This window comes from Prionailurus bengalensis, chromosome D4, assembly GCF_016509475.1.
Source record: "Prionailurus bengalensis isolate Pbe53 chromosome D4, Fcat_Pben_1.1_paternal_pri, whole genome shotgun sequence".
Classification (NCBI taxonomy): Eukaryota; Metazoa; Chordata; class Mammalia; order Carnivora; family Felidae; genus Prionailurus; species Prionailurus bengalensis.
In genome coordinates, this window is record NC_057359.1 from 56312076 (window position 1) to 56331520 (window position 19445).

General features: G+C 43.2%; 1 protein-coding gene across 3 annotated transcripts; it reads right to left on the bottom strand.

The window, feature by feature from the left end:
• Positions 1 to 725: 725 nt before the first annotated feature.
• On the bottom strand, positions 726 to 19403 carry CD4H9orf24 (chromosome D4 C9orf24 homolog). 3 transcript variants are annotated; one of them, XM_043567444.1, is made up of 7 exons: positions 19085 to 19403; positions 6634 to 6778; positions 4429 to 4544; positions 3141 to 3216; positions 2700 to 2929; positions 1311 to 1397; positions 726 to 885 (listed from the first exon to the last, which is right to left on the bottom strand). In XM_043567444.1, exons 1-6 carry the CDS (start codon positions 19217 to 19219, stop codon positions 1311 to 1313), a joined length of 789 nt encoding a protein of 262 aa, XP_043423379.1. In that variant the 5' UTR covers positions 19220 to 19403; the 3' UTR covers positions 726 to 885. The 3 variants fall into 3 exon arrangements, with proteins under 3 accessions (XP_043423379.1, XP_043423377.1, XP_043423378.1); XM_043567442.1 differs by having other exon boundaries at positions 2695 to 2929; positions 19085 to 19402; XM_043567443.1 differs by having other exon boundaries at positions 2695 to 2929; positions 4429 to 4541; positions 19085 to 19401.
• Between the last annotated feature and the right edge of the window lie 42 nt (positions 19404 to 19445).

The following is a 19445-nucleotide window of genomic DNA, read 5'->3' on the forward strand; positions in this document are numbered from 1 at the left end:
CGGGATTTTGCAATTCCCCCTCTGCCCTCTCCCACCCTCCGACACCCCGTGGTGGCAGCCGTTAGAAATGACCGTGCTGTGAGGTGATGGACGTGACCCGCCACACCCCTGCTCCGAGGAGGAGTTGGGTGCAAAAATGCTAAAGATCCCAGAGATTCCAGAACACCCACCCCTTACTTCTAGAGGGACAGAGAAACAGGGCTTTGCTTTGTAGTTTGAAATTTCTTAGTCATGAAACCCTCTAATGTTATGTTTTGGACCTTTGGACTTGGGTAAGGCAGGGCAGTAAGGGTGTCTGGACATAGACTTTTGGGGGACTGTGATGGAGACTCTGGGAGAAGAGATCAAAGCTTTGGGTATAGGGATAGGTCTCTGACTGCAGAATGGAAGATTCTGGGTCCACTGAGATGTGGCAGTGAGGGAACATCTAGGTTTGGGAGATACTGAAGAAATGTCAGCTGGAGGGACCTCCTGGGTGTGAGGTCCTTGCGCCCTCCCTGCATGGCTAGGTAGACCCGTTAGTTTGGGTGGAGGGGAGATCACCAGCTGATGTTATCTATCAGGAGGGCACTCAGGGCCACCCAAGAGAAACACTGAGATGGGGGCAGGGAGGGCTCAGGGCAGGATGACTGAGAAACTACAGCTCAGAGGGGGCTTGGCAGAGGCCTGAGTGACTGGCTCCTCACTGCCAGATCCTGCTGGGTAAGGATGCAGGAAGAAGCCTCTGGGGTGAAGAGTTTATTTACTGCTCAGCCCCCTTGTCCCCACCAGCCTGGGCTCTACCAGCAGTGGCAATCAGGATAGGTTTCAGACACAAACTCAGGGTGAATGACATAGTTGTTTCTTTGGGGGCCACCGGTCTTCTTGAAGTGACTTGTGTCCCATCTGTGGGGAGAAATGGGTCAGTTCTTTTAGACCCTCATAGGTCTGATTCCAATTCTCAGTGCTAACTGTGTCCCAACATTTGCCCCTAATACTGCCCCATGCTCTAACACTGACCTCCTGATCTTAGATTCTATTGTTAAATTTCTGATTCCCAATACACACTCCCTGACATTAATTTCTTATCTTCAAGCCCTGAACCTAATGCTTTGATCTCTTGAGTCTAAGCCCCACTGCCAACCTGTGGACCCTTCCATGCCAGCCTCCGTGCCCTCTCATGGGGTTCTCCATTCCCTTGCCAGCTTTGACGTCCCCATGGTACTAGCGCCCCCTGGTGGTATCTTCCAATCAGTGCATCGCAGCGGACAACTGTCTCCGCGGTCCTCGCTGCGCTAAGCGCATTTGCAATGTGTTTCCTCCAGACTTACCTAAGGTTCGGACAAGGGTAGTATGACGGCGGGGGAGTTATAACAGCACATTGCATTCCGGGCCGGTGCTCGCAGGGCGATACACCCCTGGAAGAGGAAGTGTTGGGCAGGAGGACGTCGGGCCTTCTGATTTAATCCTATTCCCAACCCCACACCAAGGTTCCTAGCAGCGCTTCAGGTGTCAGTCCTATGGCTCGGAGATCCTCCCCTCCTGCCTCTTGGCCTTTCAAGACCCCACCGAAGGAAGCATCACCTCTGGGAAGACATCTGAAAGTCCCTATCCTCGTTAGGCCTCGTTTCTGCCGCCCAGGCTGGGCCATGGAGCACGGTGGACTCTGGGGAGGGCTGGGCTCCAGTCGTTGAAGACCTGGGAGCCCCGGGATCCTCTCCACTGAAGGGCAGCTATTCCAGCATTAACGGCATTTCTAAGGCTCAGGAACTTTCTCGCTCCCCCCGCCCCTCTGCCCTTGTGAGGGATGAGACTCAGCCTTGCACAATGAATCAGACTCTCTGGGAAAGGGCTGGGGGCGGGGAGGGAATCACCAGGGGTTAGGAACAGGATCCAGGACCCACCCCCCCTTCCTCTCCCAAGCTCTCTAAGACCCCCAGTGGACTTTGGAGTTCTCCCAGACTCAGCCCGCTTCGACTGCCATCTGGTGCAGGGAGAAGGCTGCGCTGCAGTTAAGGTTGGAGCTGAGCTCTCGGGCCTGTTTCCTCAACAGTAACACGCTAAGTTGTCCACTTTCAGAGGTGCTCCAAGGTCAGGGCCCCTCTGGTAATGCGGTTACTATTTCCTTGCTCACACAACACGGAGCAATGACCCTGCCCGTTGTCGACAGTGACCAAGACCCAGGAACACAAGCCACTTTTTTGAGCATACATGGCACTCCGCAGGCTAGAACCTGCATCTCCAGGACCTGGTATCCAGATAGGGAACGAAGTGTGGGAAGGGGATGCGACCGACTGGTGTGCAGAGGGTTTCTTCCTCAAAACAAAACAAAACAAGACAAACAAAAACAAAAAACAAACAACCCTCCGCCCCCCAACCCCACAACCTTCCGGGTGGGGCCTCTAGAACAGGTACAGGAGCCAGGTTGACCTTGAGCCCAGTTCGGGACGGATAGGGCCAGGAACCTGGGGGAATCTTCGTGCAGGTTCTCCGGTCTCAGGGCTCAGCTCAGGCCCTGGGGCCGGAGGGCAGAACAGGACAGGGCCCTGTACGGGTTAGAGGCGGCTGCAAGTGGGGTAGGGTCTGGCATAGGGGTAGGGCAGAGCTAGAAATGGTGAGGGATAGGGCACGCACAGCTGCGGTAAACTGGACCCCCCGGGGGGCGGGGCTTGTTCGGGAGCGGGGCCCGTCTAAGGCTGGAGCTGCCCAGCGAACCTTACAGTCGGCTGCTCTGCGCACAAAGGCCAGTGGCGGCGTTCCGTGCAGGGTGCTCTGGTCACGTAGTAGTCCATCCCGCGTAGACAGTAGTGGCGGCCTGAGCAAGAGCTTCCATAACCCTGGAAGGGCAGGCGGCCCGGCAGCGGGTCCACGCACCCGCATCGGCGAGTGATCTGCGGCAGCCGCTGGTTCCGTGACAGCGAGTTCAACATATTCACCACCACCTCACGCTCTACGTCCGCGGCCCCAAGCCCAGGAGACCCAGATACAGAGTTACAGGAAAGGGAAGAGACAGGGTCAGAGACAGGAAGAGATGGAGACAAAAACAGGGACAGGTAGAGACAGGATTACACCCTCTATAGAACCTTTATCCTCTGCTCAGTCCCCTAGGTCCCATCCCACCGTCCTTCTGGTCTACCCCACCACCGACCACCATCCGTTACCGTAGGCATTGAGTCGTTCCGGCTTAGGAGGGCACTGCAAGGGCATTCCTCGAACAGCTGTCTCCATTCCAGCCTCCTGGAAGTGGCACACATGGTACCTCAAACTCTGACCTGGAAAGGTTCCTCCTTTTGGGGGTCCTCCCTGAACCTCCGGACCAGTTCCAGGCCATGTCTTCTCCTGCCCTCCAGATGATCCCCTACTGTCCCAGGCTCTGTTTAGGACTGTCACCCGGCAACGCATTTACTCTGCTTCCGGGGAGGGGAAGGGGAGGGAAGGAAGTGGAGCTGTAGGTGGACAGGTCTGCACCTGGACCTCTGGCAACCCTGCCTCAGCCTTTGCCTTTGATTTTACCTCTCTTTGTCTAGCTTCTGTGTGGTTGTGTCTCGGTGTGTCTCTAATTGAGGAGAGGGAGTGTCAATACTACAATATTGCCTGTCCATCAGAATCACTTGGAGAACTTGTGAAAAATTCTGATTCTTGAGGAAGTTCTGATTCACAAGTGTTCAGTAAACCCGAGCTCAGCCATCAGCCTACAGTTGAGAACCTCTGCTCTGGCCTCCCATCCTCTCAAATTTCCTCTTTCCTCCGGCCTGGGCTCCTTCCTATCTCCTTAGAAGACTCTTCTGTATCTATCTACACTGCCACTGGGTGGCCTTGATCTCCCTCCAATTCCCATGCTCACATCATAAAGGAGAGGAGAGTGGAGCAGGTCATTGACTTCTTGGCTAGACCTTGTGGGAAGGGGCCAGGTGGTAAGTTTCAGGAAGGTAGCAAGTCAGGGAGTGCACACTAGTTGTGTCCCCACAGAGCCCCACCAAAGTTTGGGATCCAGGGGACCAGGAGTTTTTCACACAGGTCCATTCCTGGGCTCCCTTGTCCCCTAGAAGATACAAACCCTAATTTCACACTTGGGAAAGAGCCCTGGAACATTGCTGGTGGGAAAGAGATGAGGAACTAATTGGTCACTGTGGTTTATTTTCTTATTTTTTATTTTTTTACATTTTTTAAAAGTTTATTTATTCTTGAGAGAGAGAGAGAGACAGAACATGAGCAGGAGAGGGGCAGAGAGAGAGGAGGAGACACAGAATCCAAAGCAGGCTCCAGGCTCTGAGCTGTCAGCACAGAGCCCGACGCGGGGCTCGAACTCATGCACCGTGAGATCATGACCTGAGCCAAATCTGGACACTCAACCCACTGAGCCACCCAGGCGTCCCGTCACTGTGGTTTAAAAGGGGAGGGAGGTGTGTGTCCCAGACCCCAGGCATCTGGGTTGGTCACAGTAGATACCTTAGGTAGCTGGGGAAGGCATGTGGTATATTTGTTCCAGCTGGTACAGTTGTAAGGTCCCATCCTCCATGTGTTATACTGGTCACCACATAGGTAGTATGGGTTGCATTTGTCTACTTGATCATAGGGGTAGAGACATAAGACATTGTTATTCCTTATTCTACCCCAGGATCCAGGTCTCCCTAGATGTTTCTCCTCTGATCCCCAGCACAAAGCTGGACTCTTACTAATATCCCTCAGGCCAGTCAAGACCAGCCTGTCCCCAGATTTGGACACTGAGATGTAGGCCATTTTTCACCTAAGCCAAGCTCCTGAGTGGGGTCTGGATCCTTTGAGCTGATCACTTTGCATCCTGGCACCACCCTCTCTGAATCAGCCAGCCTGAAAATGGATCCTTCTCCCAATTCCTCCCTCTCATCTTCCACATCCAGGCTCCAAAATTTGCTTATTCTGCATCCTTAAAATCACTTGAATCTATCCCCTCTTCCAGTCCCCCATGATCTCACCTCTGTATCTCTTCAGTACCGTAAGCAGGAGACAATATCATGTCGTGATTAATAGAATGAACTCCACAGACATTTGGGGTTCAAATCTCAGCTCTGCCAAATATTAGCTCTATATGACCTTGACTGAATTAATTAATTTCACTGTGTCTCAGTCTTCTCAATTTTAAAATGGGGTAATAGTACGATATACCTCACAGGGTTGTTGTGAGATTTCAGTGAGTTAATATATGTAAAAAGCTTGGAACAATGCCTGGTACATAGAAAACTATTATTACAATTAGCCTACTAACCTCCCTGTCTCCTCTTGAAATCCTAAATCCAATTTCTACATAGATTTTCACAAATGAAAATCAGACCAAGACACTTCTCTACCTAAAAATCCTTCAAAGCCCCACTCACGCAGTCATCTAAGTCTATCCTAAAGGCCATCTGTGATCTACTACCCTAACACTCTGAAAGAACACATGTGAGAGACACCAGGGAAGGAGGTGTAGGAGCCCTAGAGGAAGAGCAGGTGTGTTTATGGGTGGGACAGTGTGTTGGGATTTGGAGTTCTGGATTGGTGAGTTGGAAATACTAAGTTTGAGGTGTTGGGGGACATTCAGGTAAAGTTGACTATAATCCGATGGAGAGTGGAATTCTGGTGAGAAGTCAAGGATAGAAATAAAGAGAGTTGTCGTTTAAGACATTGTTAGATAAAATGGTCTTAGGAGAGGAGTAAGGAGAGAAGAGGGCTTAGATTAGCACCCCGAGGAACCCCACATTTCCAGGATGGGGGGATAAGAGACCCAGGCAAATGAAGCATCAGAGAAGCTGAGGAAGGAAGGAATTTCAAGAAGGAAAGAGTGGTCAGAGACTGACATGCATAGTGTAGGTCTCATAAGGTAAAAATTGAAAAGTCCCATGGATGTGGTAATTAGAACTACACAAGAGCAGTTTTAATGTTTGAGTGTAGGAGATTCAGACTCCCAATTTCAACTGGATAAATATTTATCATCAATTAATTCAATAAATACTTATTAGGCCTGATGGTGTTCTAGATGGAGGGCACAAATGTAAATGAGACAAGACTCTGGTTTTTGGAATGTACGGGGAGACCTCATAAACATCTAACCAAATGGGAAAGATAATTTGTCATAAGGTGTAAGAAGGAGTGAGGAAGTAGAGACACCGAGTGTAGACTATGTTTCCAAGAATCTTAGTTGAGAAGGGGAGGACTAAGAGAATTTTTAGGAAGGAAGGGATTAGAAAAGGCTTCCGGTTGGGGGGAAAGAGGTGTGCTAGGGCAGAGAGATGCAGCAGAGATGGGGACAGTGATAGAAGAGGGTCACTAAGAAGATGGGAAAAGATGGCACTCGAATATACCTGGAGGGATTTGTTTGGAGGAGGTTAATACTCCCTCCATCTCTCTAGGGATAAGACCCAGGCATCTTCTGGTTTTTTGGCACAGGTATGAAACTCCCAAAAGGCAGGGCCTGGGTCTCCTCCTCTAGGGTCAGGAATAGGGTCAGGAACAGGGTCAGGTCAGGTGGTTGGGAGTCAAGCTGGGGTGGAGGTGACTGGAGAAGCCCAGATTATGGGTGAGGATAAAGTTGATATGGGATCAGGGTGGACATCAGGATCCAAGTTGGACTAAGGTTAAGGGTCATTGTTGAGGTCACTGAGTGGGGTCAGAGTTGAGTAAGGGGTGAGGACCTACCTTCCTCTTGACAGAGCCAGTATTTCTCAGGAAAGTAGGGGTGGCCTGCTATGGAACTCTTATAGCTGTAGTCCTGCACAGCACATTTGACCATCTTCTGCAGGGCTTCAGGATCCACGTGGCGCTGCATAGTCTGAGTCAGGCCCTGGGCAAAGGGAGAGGGGGAGGAAATAGCTAGGTTCATACAGGCTCCAGCCTTGGTGTCCTGCTGGACTCAGATACAGCCCCTATTGAGAAAGTCAGCCCAGGTGGGTCAACACTCCTCCCTATGCCAGAGGGATCCTCATGCCAGTCTTGGCCCCCTCTGCATAGTTTTTTTTTTGTTTGAATTACACTTTGCTCCTTTCTTTCTATCTAAGGCTCAGGCTTGGAGCCAGGCATTTGTCCTCAGAGTGCTTTTCTGATGTTCTCATTTCTTTTTCTTGACTGGGAGATCTTTAAGGGAAGAGCTGGGTATTTCTGTCCTCATTCTTCCAGACTGTGTGCTATCTGGGAGCAGGGCCTGGGTGTCCAACAGACCAATAGACCCCTGGTATAACCTGGAGCCTCGGGAAAAGCTGGCTGTCCTTGGATCCAGCCACCTTATGCAGGTATTTTGGGCAGGGAGTGCTCTCTGGAAATCTGGCACCTTGAAGGATATGTAGGATGGGGCTGGAAGGACACCTAATTTAAAATTGAATTCCCTGACTCCAACTTGACCCTGAGTCTACTGTGGCTCTGATCTTGACACTGATATTACTCTTGACCCTGACATTCACTTTGCCCTAGTCCTTATCCTACCCTGACCTTTTTCCTCCTCTTGTTTGAGGCCCTGGGTCCCTCTGCTTCTTGGGGTTTACCTCATCTTAGTCTTATCTCCTACAACCCTCCCAAACCCTCTCCCAAACCCTTGTTTGGCTAGATCTATGGAATTCCTGATTAAGACCTACCTTTGGGGTTCCCTTGTTCTCAGCTGAGGGCAGAATACCAAGTTAGTTGTGATACAATAGATCTCTGCAAGCAGCTGTATGAAAAGGCAGCTGGGTTACAGAGGTGGGACAATCAGCAAAGTCAGAGACCAGAAAGGACTTCCTAATAGTGGGCAGCAAGGTGCTGGGATGTGGTGGAAATAGTGGAAAGCAAGGTGCTGGAAATGTGTACCCACATTTCTCCCTTATGATATGAAGGGCAAAGTCTTCTCTTGGCCAAGATTAGACCTGGTGTCCCTATTTCCCTGAAAACCTTGCAGCTGAGGGGTTTCTTGGATCTCTGTGCCCAGCTGAGGTTTTGTTTTGTGGGCAGACCCCTGCACAGTCGTACTCCATATGAGTAAAAGAGCCCCATGACTTGGCATTCCCCTGACCTTTATACACACATACATACATACATGCACACATACAGATGTAGATCTATACAATCATACACACACACATACACACACAGAGTCATTTAAAAGAACTCATTGACATTATCAATTTTCCCTCAGAGGCTTTACTCAGATGTCTGTATTTTTTTATAGAACCATTTAAATTTTTCCCATTGATTTTTTTAAAATTTTATTTTTTAAAATTTATATCCAAATTAGTTAGCATATAGTGAAACCATGATTTCAGGAGTAGATTCCTTAGTGCCCCTTACCCATTTAGCCCATCCCCCCTCCCACAACCTCTCCAGCAACCCTCAGTTTGTTCTCCATATTTATGAGTCTCTTCTGTTTTGTCCCCCTCCCTGTTTTTATATTATTTTTGTTTCCCGTCCCTTATGGTCATCTCTTTTGTCTCTTAAAGTCCTCATATGAGTGAAGGCATAAGATTTTTGTCTTTCTCTGACTAATTTCACTTAGCATAATACCCTCCAGTTCCATCCACGTAGTTGCAAGTGGCAAGATTTCATTCTTTTTGATTACTGAGTAATACTCCATTATCCATTCATCCATCGATGGGCATTTGGGTTCTTTCCATACTTTGGCTATTGTTGATAGTGCTGCTATAAACATGGGAGTGCATGTGTCCCTTCGAAACAGCACATCTGTATCCTGTGGATAAATGCCTAGTAGTGCAATTGTTGGGTCGTAGGGTAGTTCTATTTTTAGTTTTTTGAGGAACCTTCATACTGTTTTCCAGAGTGGCTGCACCAGCTTGCATTCCCACCAACAATGCAAAAGAGATCCTCTTTCTCCACATCCTCACCAACATCTGTTGTTGCCTGAGTTGTTAATGTTAGCCATTCTGACAGCTGTAAGGTGGTATCTCGGTGTGGTTTTGATTTGTATTTCCCTGATGATGAGTGATGTGGAGCATTTTTTCGTGTGTCGGTTGGCCATCTGGATGTCTTCTTTGGAGAAGTGTCTATTCATGTCTTTTTCCCATTTCTTCACTGGATTATTTGTTTTTTGGGTGTTGAGTTTGATAAGTTCTTTATAGATTTTGGATACTAACCCTTTATCTGATATGTCATTTGCAAATATCTTCTCCCATTCTTGTCAGTTGCCTTTTAGTTTTGCTGATTGTTTCCTTCGCTGTGCAGAAACTTTTTATTTTGATGAGGTCCCAGTAGTTCAATTTTGCTTTTGTTTCCCTTGCCTCCAGAGACGTGTTGAGTAATAAGTTGCTGTGGTCAAGATCAAAGAGGTTTTTGCCTGCTTTCTCCTCGAGGATTTTGATGGCTTCCTGTCTTAAATTGAGGTCTTTCATCCATTTTGAGTTTTTGTGTATGGTGTAGGAAAGTGGTTCAGGTTCATTCTTCTGCATGTTGCTGTCTAGTTTTCCCAGCACCACTTGCTGAAGAGACTGTCATTATTCCATTGGATATTCTTTCCTGCTTTGTCAAAGATTAGTTGGTCATATGTTTGTGGGTCCATCTCTGGGTCTCTATTCTGTTCCATTGATCTGAGTGTCTGTTCTTGTGCTAGTACCACACTGTCTTGATGATTACAGATTTGTAGTATAGCTTGAAGCCTGGGATTGTGATGCCTCCTGCTTTGGTGTTCTTTTTCAAGATTGCTTTGGCTATTTGGGGTCTTTCCTGATTCCATATCAATTTTAGGATTATTTGTTCTAGCTCTGTGAAGAATCCTGGTGTTACTTTGATAGGGATTGCATTGAATATGTAGATTGCTTTGGGTAGTATCAACATTTTAACAATATTTGTTCTTCCTATCCAGGAGCATGGAATCTTTTTCCATTTTTTTGTGCCTTCTTCAATTTCTTTCATAATCTTTCTATAGTTTTCAGTATATAGATTTTTCACCTCTTTGGTTAGATTTATTCCTAGGTATTTTATGGTTTTTTGTGCAACTGTAAATGGGATCGATTCCTTGATTTCTCTTTCTGTCACTTCATTGTTGGTGTACAGGAATGCAACTGATTTCTGTGCATTGATTTTATATCCTGCCACTTTGCTGAGTTCATGGATCAGTTCTAGCAGTTTTTTGGTGGAATCTTTTGAGTTTTCCATATAGAGTAACATGTCATCTGTGAAGAGTGAAAGTTTGACCTCCTCCTGGCCGATTTGGATGCCTTTTATTTCTTTGTGTTGTCTGATTGCTGAGGCTAAGACTTCCAATACTATGTTGAATAACAGTGGCAAGAGTGGACATCCCTGTCTTGTTCCTCAGTTTTTCCCCATTGAGGATGATATTAGCGTTGGGTCGTTCATATATGGCTTTTATGATCTCAAGGTATGCTCCTTTTATCCCTACTTTCTTGAGGGTTTTTATCAAGAAAGGATGCTGTATTTTGTCAAATGCTTTCTCTGCATCTATTGAGAGGATCATATGGTTCTTGTCCTTTCTTTTATTGATGTGATGAATCACGTTAATTGTTTTGCGGATATTGAACCAACCCTGCATCCCAGTTATAAATCCCGCTTGGTCGTGGTGAATAATTTTTTTTATGTATTGTTGGATCCGGTTGGCTAATACCTTGTTGAGGATTTTTGCATCCATGTTCATCAGGGAAGATGTGTGTATTTTTGATTGTATACTCATGTTTATGAGTGGGAGACTAAAAAAGCTTACTGGAGGCTTTGAGCTGTGGGTGGGCTTTATCAACCATGAGAATCATTGTAGGATGGCTTGGCTAAACTACTTTTGTCAAATTCTGTCAGTATCTGTAGGTCTTTCCTCTTGGGCTGATCAGATCTTTCAGAAGAGACTCAATCTCTGGCCTGCAGGTGGTGACCTAGGCTGCCAGTGTTCTGAGAACCTAGTGGAGAAGAGAGGTGCTGGGGGTTTTAGGATTCAGTATGTAGAGGTTCACCTGTTTTCAATATGGTACCCTGCTTTCAACTGGGCCTGAGATCCTCACCAAAAGATAAGCCTTCTAACTTTTGCAGAGGTGGGGCAGGCAGTCACCCCATGGCATGGAATAGAAGAGGGGATTAGTGGGTTTAGCTGGGGTTTTTTTTTTTTTTTGAGAGAGAGAGGTAGAGGGGCAGAGGGAGAGAGAGAATCCCAAGCAGGCTCCATGCCCAGCACAGAACCTGAAGTGGGGCTCAATCCTATGACCCTGGGATCATAGCCTGAGCTGAAATCAAGAGATGCTAAGCCAACTGAGCCACCCAGATGCCCCGGGTTTAACTGCTTCTTAAATGGCTTTCAAAACATCCTTATTTTAGCCTTGGTTCTTTCCCATCTTCAGTTACAGAGAAGCCTAGTATTACCAATTCCTGAGCTTTTTTGAAAATTCTGCAGTTTTAATTTGAATTATGTCTTGTGTTCCCTTCTGCTGGCTTGGATTCCGCTTTCTCAGATCTGCTGTCAGGTACTACTTATTTATTGTACTTTCAAGCCTCTGAAATTTTGCTACCATTGTCCCTTCTGTCTCTTACTACTCTTGTGAATTTATGTGTTAAACTCCATTTACAGGAGTTTTAGAGAGTTTCAGGAGAGAGTCAAAATACATATGTAAATTTTAGCCCAGACAATTATAGTTGTATATTCCATGTATTAATCCTTTGTCAATTACATGTTGCAAATATTTTCTTTCTGTGGCTTGTAGCTTCATTTTCTTTATAGTGTCTTTTAATGAACAGAAGTTCTTAATTTTAACATATATGAATTTATTAATCTCTTCCTTTATGTAGTACTTTTGTAACTTAAGAAATACAATCATACTCTAAGATAATGGAGATAATGTCCTATATTTTCTTCTAAAAGCTATAGTTTTACTTTCTATATTTAAGCCTTTAATCTGTCAGGAATTGCTATTGAAGTTGGGTGTGAGTTAGGAATCAGTTTTCTTTTTATCCATATGGACAACCGATTGTCTCATTGAATAGTCTATCTCTCCCCCATCCACTGATTTGTAATGCTACCCCAAGTGTGATATATCTTTTCCCATAGCTTTACTTTCAATCATCTCTGTTGTATATCGTTCCCACATATATTTATATATGGCTCCGTATCTGATCTGTTTCATTCTCTATCAATCAATTTGGCTGTCCCTACAGTAATACTATGCTTTATAAATTTCTATAGCTTAGTAATAATACTACTTTCTGATTGGGCAAATCTCCTCCTTCTTTGGTGTGTTTTAGTTATTTCTGGGGCCTCTGCTTTTCTCTATAAATTTCAATTTTTAAAAAAGTCATCTCTATACCCAAGGTGGGATTTGAACTCATGACCTCAAGATCAAGAGTTGTATTCTCTACTGACTGAGCCAGACAGGCACCCCTCTATAAATTTTAGAAACAGCTTTTCAAATTCTTCAAAAAATACTGTTGAGAATTGCTTTGAATTTTTATGTTGGTCATTCTTCCAATCCAAAAACATGTTATACTTCTCCATTTATTTATATTCTTAAGTATTAAAAGTTTTATATTATCCATATAGTTTTATACACAGATTTATTTCTACTTTTGTTTCTTCTTGCTAGAATGATATACATATATGTATGTATCTGTGTATATATCTTTTAATTTTTATTTAGAAATATTTATTTTTGAGAGAGAGAGAGAGAGAGAGAGAGAGAAAGCATGAGTGAGGGAGGGGCAGAGAGACAGGGAGAGAGAGAAGCCCAAGCAGGCTCCACACTGTCAGCACAGAGCTTGATGGGGGCTTGATCTCATGAACGGTGAGATCATGATCTGAGCCAAAATCAAGAGTCAGATGCTTAACCTACTGATCCACTCAGGCACCCCTATATAGATATATATTTTAAATTATGCTTCCTGGGGCTCCTGGCTGCCTCTGTAGGAAAAGGAAACCACTCTGGATCTTGGGGTCATGAGTTTGAGCCACAAGTTGGGTGTAGAGATTACTTAAAATGAATAAATACATGAAAATTTTTAAAAAATAAAATAAAATAAAATAATGCTTTCTAAATATTTGCTGTTGATGTAAAGAAATGTCAAAAAAAGAAATGTCATTGACTTTTTATCTTATATTCACCCAACTTTCTAAATTCTTATTCTAATAATACAACTGTATCATCTGTAAATAATAAGGTTTTTGTATTCCTTTCTTACCTTTGCATCTTACATGGTATTGTTTTCCAATATACAACTTATCTCATGTTGTTTTCCAAATTTTGGCTCTTTTCTTAAATTTAACAAATTAAAAATCACAATTATTTTCATTGACATTGGTTGCTTAAATTTATCTTATGTTTACTAATTTCTTAGCTCACCATTCTTTTTTGCATCTCGGACCTTCCTTATGTGATTACTTTCCTTCTCCCCAAAGTACGTCCTTTAGAAGTTCTTTTATTACAGGTCTGATGGTAGTAAACACTTTAGTTTTTGTTTGCCTGTAAATATCTTTATCTTACTTTTATTCTTGAAAGGAAGAGAGTTTGAAAATAATTTTTCTCTGCCTGTTTTTAAGGTCATCTCTTAAGCTGGTGTTACGAAGTTCCACTGTGAGGTACCAGAGTGTGAATATCCTTTTATTTAATTCTATATCTGTGGATTCATTTCTTTCATTAGTTCTGGAAATTTTGGAGCCTTTTTCTCTTCAGATAATGCCTATTCTCCTTTCTGCTCCTTCCTTCTGAGACTCTGAGTAGATGTGTATGGGATCTTCTTCTGTCTTTTCATATTGCTTAATGTTTCTTTTATATTTTTTTAACACTGGGTCTCTGTGCTGCATTCTGGGAAATTTATTTTGCTCTTTCATTTCACTGACATTTAAAAACATTTCTTTTTAAATTCCAGTTAGTTAACATGCAGTGTTGTATTATTTTCATGTGTACTTTATAGTGATTCAACAATTCTATATATCACCCAGTGCTCATTCCAACAAGTACACTCCTTAATCCCTATCATCTATTTAACCCATCCCTCAACCCACCTCACCTCTGATAACTATCAGTTTGTTCTCTATAGTTAAGAGTCTGTTTCTTGGTTTCTCTCTCTCTCTCTCTTTTTCCCTCTTTGCTCATTTGTTTTGTTTCTTAGATTCCACATGAGTGAAACCATGGTATTTGTTTTTATTTCACTTAGCATTATACCCTCTAGCTCTATCCATATCATTACAAATGGCAAGGTTTCACTCTTTTTTATTGGCTGAATAATATTCCATTGTGTGTATATATATATATATATATATACCATATCTTCATTCATCAGTCGATGGACACTTGGGCTGCTTCCATATCTTGGCTATTGTAAATAATGTGCTATAAACATAGAGCTGCACGTATCCCTTTGAATTAGCGTTTTTGTATTCTTTGGGTAAATACCTAGTAGTGTGATTGCTGGATCATTGGGTAGTTCTATTTTTAATTTTTTAAGGAACCTCTACAGTGGCTGTACCAGTTTGCATTCCCATCAATGGTGTCAGAGGGTTCTCATTTTTCCACATCTTCACCAACCCCTGTTGTGTCTTGTGTTGTTGATTTTAGCCATTCTGATAGGCGTGAAGTAATAGCTCATTGTAGTTTTGATTTGCTTTTCCCTGATGGTAAGTGATAATGAACACCTTTTCATGTGTCTGTTAGTCATCTGTATGTCTTCCTTAGAGAAATATTTGTTCTTGTCTTCTGCCCATTTAAAAATTGGATTATTTCTTTTGTGGGTGAGTTTTAAAAGTTCTTTATATATTTTAGATATTAACCCTTTATTGGATATGTCATTTGCAAATACCTTCTCCCATTCTGTAGATTGCCTTTAAATTTTTTTTAATTAAAAATTAAAAAAATTTTTTTGAAAAGTTTATTCATTTACTTTGAGAGAGAGAGCTGAGGAGGGGCAGAGAGAGGGGGAGAGAGAGAATCCCAAGCTGGCTCCACACTGCCAGTGCAGAACTTTACTCAGGGCTCGATCCCACAAACTATGAGATCATGACTTGAGCCAAAACCAAGAGTCTGAAGCTTAACTGACTGAGTCACTGAGGCATCTCCTGTAAGGTTTCCTTTTAGTTTTGTTGATTGTTTCCTTGCCATGCAGAAGCTTTTTATTTTGATGTAGACCTAATAGTTTACTTTTGCTTTTGTTTCCCTCACCTCAGGAGACATATCTAGAAAAAAATTGCTACAGGCAATGTTAGAGGTTACTACCTGTGTACTCTTCTAGGATTTTTATGGTTTCAGGTCACACATTTATGTTTTAATCCATTTGAACTTTTTGTGTATAGAAAGTGGTACAGTTTCTTTCTGTTCCATGTTGATGTCCCATTTTCCCAACACCAGTTGTTGAAGAGACTTCCATTTTCCATTGGATATTCTTTCCTGCTTTATCAAAGATTAATTGACCATATAGTTGTGAGTTTATCTCTGGGTTTTCTATTCTGTTCTATTGTTTTGTGTCTATTTTTGTGCCAGCACCATACTGTTTGGATTACTACAGCTTTTTAAAAAATGTTTATTTACTTTGAGAGAGATAGAGCCAGCACAAGCAGGGGGAGGGGCAGAGAGCTAGGGAGAGAGAGAATCCCAAGCAGGCTCCACACTGTCAGCACAGAGCCCAACGTGGGGCTTGAACCCACGAACCATGAGATCATGACCTGAGTCGAAATCAAGAGTCAGTCAACCAATGGACTGAGCCACCCAGGTGCCCCTGATTACTACAGTTTTTAATATAATTTGAAGTCTGGAATTGTGATGCCTCCAGCTTGGTTTTCTTTTTTAAAATTGCTTTGGCTATTTGGGGTCTTTTGTGGTTTCATACAAATTTTAGAATTGTTTATTCTAGTTCTATGAAAAATGCTGTTGGTATTTTGATAGGGATTGCATTAAATCCTGCTTTGGATTGCTTTGGATAGTGAAGACATTTTAACAATATTTGTTCTAATCCATGAGCATGGAATGTCTGTTTCTGTCATTTCATTGATGCTCTTCAACTGTGTCTAATCTGCCCTTTGACCCATCCACTGAGTTTTTGGTTTTTTATTTTTATTTGAGTTTTTGGTTTTAACACGTATATTTTTTATTTCTAAAATTTCCATTTGGTTCTTTTTTACATTTGTCTGATCTTTAAAAAATATAATCACTTGTTGCTTGCTCATTTTGATGATTTCATTTTTTTAATGATTTTTTTTAATGTTTATTTATTTTTGAAGGAGAGAGAGACAGAATGTGAGTGGGGAAGGGCAGAGAGAGAAGGAGACACAGAATTCGAAACAGGCTCCAGGCTCTGAGCTGTCAGCACAGAGCCTGATGCAGGGCTCGAACTCACGAGCTGTGAGATCATGACCTGAGCTGAAGTAGGGCACTTAACTGCCTGAGCCACTCAAGCGCCCCATCACATTTTATTTTTAATATTTCATAATAATTATTTTGTATTCTTTAACTGTTAAGGCAATATCTGAAGTCCTTGGTGGTTTTAGTCTGTTATCTGTTGTTTCTGCTGTCATATGGTGGTTTGTTTCCTTTTATCTCTTATTGTGCACTCAGATTTGATTGACTTTACTCTGAAAGATATTTGGAAGCCTACATTCAGGATATTTTCCACTACAGAAGATATACATTCATCATGTGTGCATGTGTGTGTGTGTGTGTGTTGTGGGGGAAGGGACCCAGAGATCACTAAATTTTCTGGTTCAGTTTGGAGTTTAAATTTAGTTTCTTCACCTTTCAGCTAGCTTATAAACTCCTGCTTATAGGGCTGATATTGGCATTCATCCTCAGGGCCTCCTTCTAAGTATACTTACCACTCATCTCCATGAGAGTCCAAAACAAAATAAAAACTGTTATGCAAGACCTAGTCGTTTTGAAGCAGGAGGGCCCTTTAGAGTTTCTAGGTCACCATACTACCAGAAGGAGAAGCCTTTCCTTCATTTTTAATCTCACTGCTGTCTGGATTTCACACGTCTCCACTCACTGAAGCTGTCTGGCCAGATTACTAAGGGTTACTATATCCAAGAGATCCACATCTGTGTCGACATTTGACTCTGACCTTTGTCTAATAATGCTGTCTTTGTTGGTTTCTCTTTGGTTTTCCTCCTATCACCCAGTCTCCTTTTATGGCTCTTCTTCCTTTACTTTCCTCTTAAACAATCAATATTCTCTGAAGTCCACCCTTGACCTCCTTCTTACTCTTCCTTGGCAATCTCATTCACTCCTATGACTTTAGCTACCACGGTATGTTGATTTCAAAATCTGTATCTGTAGGCCAAACCTCTTCCCTTTGCTTCACATAATATATCCAACTACTCACCAGATATCTCTTGGAAGTCCTTGAATATTTTTGTCCCAAAATGAACTCCAAATCTCTTTTTAATCTGCAATTCCAAATCTCAGTTGATAGAACTCTCCTCCAGTTGCCAGAGCCCCAAACCCAGGAGTATTCCTTATCTGTCCTCTCTTCTTTATATCTAGATGGTGACCAAAAGCTATTGTTCTACTTTTTAAAATTCCCTCCTATTGAATGTCAAAAAGCAGGCAGGCACTCTCATATTTTTCTGATGGGCATGTAAATCATATAACCCTTATTATAGCAATTTGAAGTGTGTATCAAAAGTTTTTGAAGTGTGTATATCATTTCCCCCAACAATTTCATGTTTGAGAATTTATCCTAAGAAAATAGTTGAAGTCTACAGATGTACACAAATGGTTATACTAGCAAAATTTTATAAATAATATAAATTTCCAATAAGATTCCTTAAATATATTTTGGTACATTCATAAAATAAAATACCATAGAGTTATTAAAATGACATTATAGAATATTTTTACACAAGAAAATGTACCTGGATATGTGGTTGTGTGAAAAGGGCAAGATTCAAAATGTTAGTATACAATGTGACACCATTTCCATAAAAGATACTTGCTTCCTGAAAGGGCATATAAAATAAATTAACAATGGTTAATTTGGATAGTGAGATTATAGGCCTTTCTTCTTTGTGCTTGTCTGAGTTATCCCAATTTTCTGCATTGAGCATGTATTTATTTTATAAACATTATTTTAAAAATTCTCTCCTATTAAAAAAATTCCTTTTTCACTGTCACAGTCTCTCCTTATCTCTCACCTATACCCTCCTCCCTCATCCTTCACCGCCTCACTGTGAGCCTAGCCCTGAGCCCCAACTCTGCCTCCAAATCTCCTACCACTGTGGCTCCTCTCACCATAGGCTAGCCTCTCTCTCTGCTCCGGTTCTTAATTCCTGGTGGATCCCTGTCTCTAGGTTGCCCTTTCCCATAACTCTTTTCTGCTGGAAGCCTCCTCCTTCAGTATCTTTTAGTAGACCTGCCCAGGAATGCTTTCCCCTTTCCAGCTCTTGTACCAGTACATCCACTGGGCAACCCTACTTTGTTTCCTTGTTTGCTGAGAGCTCTTCAAAGGCACAGCCTGGGCTTTCATTGTTGTATCCGCATTGTGCCTGGCACATGTAGATACTCACCATTTGTTGGATGGTACACACAGATAAATTCTCTTAAGCAGAGTCACAAGTAGACTCACAGATCTTGTCTCCATTTTGTGAAAGCAGCACAGACCCACTTGACCACTTACCTTCAAGCACAGACATACAGACACAAGAAGATTGTGATACATATTCATGAAAACATGCCTATAGCACATTTCCTGGCATATCCCACAGGCAGCCTTAGGGCCTTTGCATTTTCTGATCACTTTGCCTGGAACCCTATTCTTTGAGCTCTTCACAGAGCTAGTTCTTCTCTCTTATCTTTCCAGTCTCAGTTCAATGTCACCACGAGAAAGAGCTCTTCCATGACCTCTCTATTTAAGTAGTTCTGCCTGGTTACTTTCTATTTCCATTAATCTGTTTATTTCCTACATAGCATTTTGGATAATTTATAAAACTTGTTTATTTCTTGATAATTATCTGTATTTCCCCTCCTCCTCTGTTGGGGTAACAGGGCACCATGAGGGCAGAATTTTGTACTATTTTATATATTATTATAAATTCCATGACTAGGCAAATGAATAAAACACACACACGCGTGTGTACGCACACACACACACACACAGCTACAAATAATTACAAACACATAATGACAACCACACACTACCAGTCATTCAGACACACATGACCATACACTCTGGCCTGCCAGCCCACCCAGCCCCCACTTACCGGGGTCACAAACTTGTTGGCTTCCCAGGCCCACAGAGGTGGGTCTTTATAGACCTCCTTGATAGAGGTTGGAGCCCTGTAGGAGTCACTGTAGGTGCTGATGGGGGTCTTGGTCTTACGGGAGAAGAGGAACATAGTGAGATCTAGGGGATGTCGTGGTGGGCTTTACCTACCAAGGACTCCTGTAAGACATCAGTGACCTCCACCGCCTCCCAGATAGCCCACACCTCCAACCCCGGCAGGTGCCGCTAGCTGCTGTGACCCCTCCTATGGAGGATCTCTCAGCTTCTCTCCCCTACAACCTTCCTGCTCCTACCCCACCCTGCTTTCCCCTCTAGGATGGGCACTGCCCATTATGATA